This window comes from Triplophysa dalaica, chromosome 3 (genome assembly GCF_015846415.1).
Source record: "Triplophysa dalaica isolate WHDGS20190420 chromosome 3, ASM1584641v1, whole genome shotgun sequence".
In the NCBI taxonomy this organism is placed as follows: domain Eukaryota; kingdom Metazoa; phylum Chordata; class Actinopteri; order Cypriniformes; family Nemacheilidae; genus Triplophysa; species Triplophysa dalaica.
This window is the reverse complement of record NC_079544.1, coordinates 507,501-510,000: the sequence shown is the minus strand read 5'-3', so window position 1 is coordinate 510,000 and position 2,500 is coordinate 507,501. Positions and strand designations below refer to the sequence as shown.

The window sequence follows — 2,500 nt, the reverse complement described above, 5'->3', positions numbered from 1 at the left end:
ATTATATGACTACTTAAAAGTTTGGCAATTTGCACATCCACCCACATGTGTGCATTAACGTACAAAAAAGTGTAATTAAAAACCATTCTCACTAAGCATTTTTTTTTTAAGTAAGAACTTCTTAAATCAATATACAATTACTTGACAAGAAAAGTGACTTAAGACCAGTGTTGGGCAAGTTACTCTGAGTAATGAGTTACTAGTTACAAGTTACGTATTCAATAGTGTCATTATATTACTGTAGAAATGACTCTCTCCAAAAAGTGTTTAATTACTTTATTACTCATTACTTTCTATAACCTACATCAACACTGAGTAGTTCACTGATTCAAGGATAGACATGAAATTCTCATATTTTACAAAAAATAATCTAAGAATGAAGTAAATTTATGGTAAAATCAAGCAAAAAGATCTGACAACGGGGTGATTCATTTTTTTTTTTTACATTTTTCTCAAGTACCTGATTCAAGTTTATTTTTCTCACCCTGTTGGCAGATCTTTTTGCTTGTTTTTACCATAAACTTTCTTCATTCTTATATTTTTCTCCTTAAAAATAGACTCAATGTCTTGGGTGACTTTTCTTGTCAAGAAAGTGCATCTTGATTTAAGAATGTTTAGATATTTGTACTAAAAAACAAGACAAAAACACTTTGAAAGAATGTCATTTTTTGCAGCGCAGTTATTTTCCTTGCCTTTAACAAAATAATGCTTAACTGGGTAAACATGTATGCATGACATTAAATACTGAGGATTTCCAGATACGAAATGACCAAAATCAAACCTTTTCAGACATTGAAGTTCGCAAAATGTGAGTGATTTTTCAGTTTGCTTAGAGAGTCAAAATTCCTGAGAGAGAGAGAAAGAAAGTGGGGAGGAGGATGATGAGATGGATGAGAGTGATCTTACTGCACTGATGGCCCTGGAGGACCATGTCCTTGATGGCGAGCAAGCCTCGCTGGCCTGAGGTCACCACTTCAAAGACGATCTGTGGAGAAAAGAGAAAGCTCATAACCACCGTGATGAATGGACGCCATCTCAAAGTGTCCCACACATCCACTCTCAGGACCCCCCAGATTTTAACGACGACGGCCGGAGGAAAACTCTAAAGCTCTGTTCTTCATTACGGCTGATTAAAACTCCATTTATCTTCCCTTATCGGAGTTAACTTGTTGGATCAGGCGATCAGGCTCCAAGGGTTGGCCTGGTGAACAGGCTGGCCGTCCAATGAAAGTGTTTCTAGAGGCTGTAAATCAGTGAGGTGTCTTAGCCCAACCGTTTTTAAACAGCCAACAATTCAACCGGACAGCCGGCCTCATGGGGTCGCGGCCAAACAAAAATAGAGATGCTAATATCTGAAGCAAACAAGCGGTTATTGATGGAGCCTCCCCAAAATCACTCCAGACTATGAGACGAAACGACTCTTTTGATTTTCAACCGTTCCTCTCGTAAACCTGATTAAATCTTTTCTGAAATGTTCTATTTTCACTCATCAGATCTCTGGAAAGAATCACATCTGTCACACTGACCGAGCAACATTTGAGACCAAACGTTTTCTAAATGCAGACATAAGCTCAGAAAGACGCAACACATGAGCATCTCCAGCTGTCTGTGACGAACCACACCCAGAGTCAGAACACCAGCGGACGCTCCGCACAACATCTCAAACACAACGTGTGTATGTGACAGCTGCTTGAACAGGACACTTCACCCCAAACTAAATCAATTCTGTCATCATTTTCTCACCCTGGAGTTGTTCCAAATGGGTATAAGTGTCTTTGTTCTGATGAACACAAAGGGAGATGCCAAACACTTCTGGGACACCATCGACTAACATATAGTAATGGCAGTAAATGCTGCCCCAGAGCTGTTTGCTTTCCTACATTTTTCTAAGTATCTTCTTTTGTGTTGAACAGAACCAAAAATATGTCAAAAGTAATGTTTCTACTATGGGTGTCCAAGAATTGTTTGGTTATAAGCATTCTTCAAAATATCTTTCTCTGTGTTCACCAGAACAAAGACAACTCAATGGTCCTCATGTTCTTTGTTAGTTTCAACTCAATGCACTTTTCATTTTCACATCCTGCACCACGTCGTAAAAATAGCAAATGCGCTTGCACTCATGAATGCGCCCAGGGCCCCGCGCTGGTCTGAAAAAGAGGTGTGTTCCGGCGCATTGTTGGGGCAATGCTATTTTGAGGCAACTGAGCATATTTTTTGATGTTGTTATTTATAGAGCGTGTCTGTAATATGAGCCTATAGAACGCGTGTGCATTCTGCTCTCTACACACACTGGGATGCGCAACAGCACACAAACGGTTTGCAAAAAGCGAATTTGCCATGGTGCATGTGCAACAGGCTTTTAAATGAAATGAGAGATGCGATTCTTATTGCTTCATTTCACGTTACACCCAAAACACACACCACTCATTGTGAGAACCCTTTTGCAGCATATGCAGGGCACTCCGACCATTTTACCTGTCTTTAAACTAGCGAAAGGGGG

General features: G+C 39.8%; 1 protein-coding gene across 5 annotated transcripts in view; it reads right to left on the bottom strand.

Moving 5' to 3' along the window:
* LOC130417535 (receptor-type tyrosine-protein phosphatase mu-like) overlaps positions 1–2,500 on the bottom strand; it is a 162,199-nt gene that overhangs the window by 106,429 nt on the left and 53,270 nt on the right. For all 5 annotated transcript variants that reach the window (XM_056743145.1, XM_056743146.1, XM_056743147.1 and 2 more), the window contains exon 4: positions 907–985. In XM_056743145.1, coding sequence (XP_056599123.1) covers positions 907–985 — 79 coding nt within the window. The remainder of the gene's footprint in view (positions 1–906; positions 986–2,500) is intronic.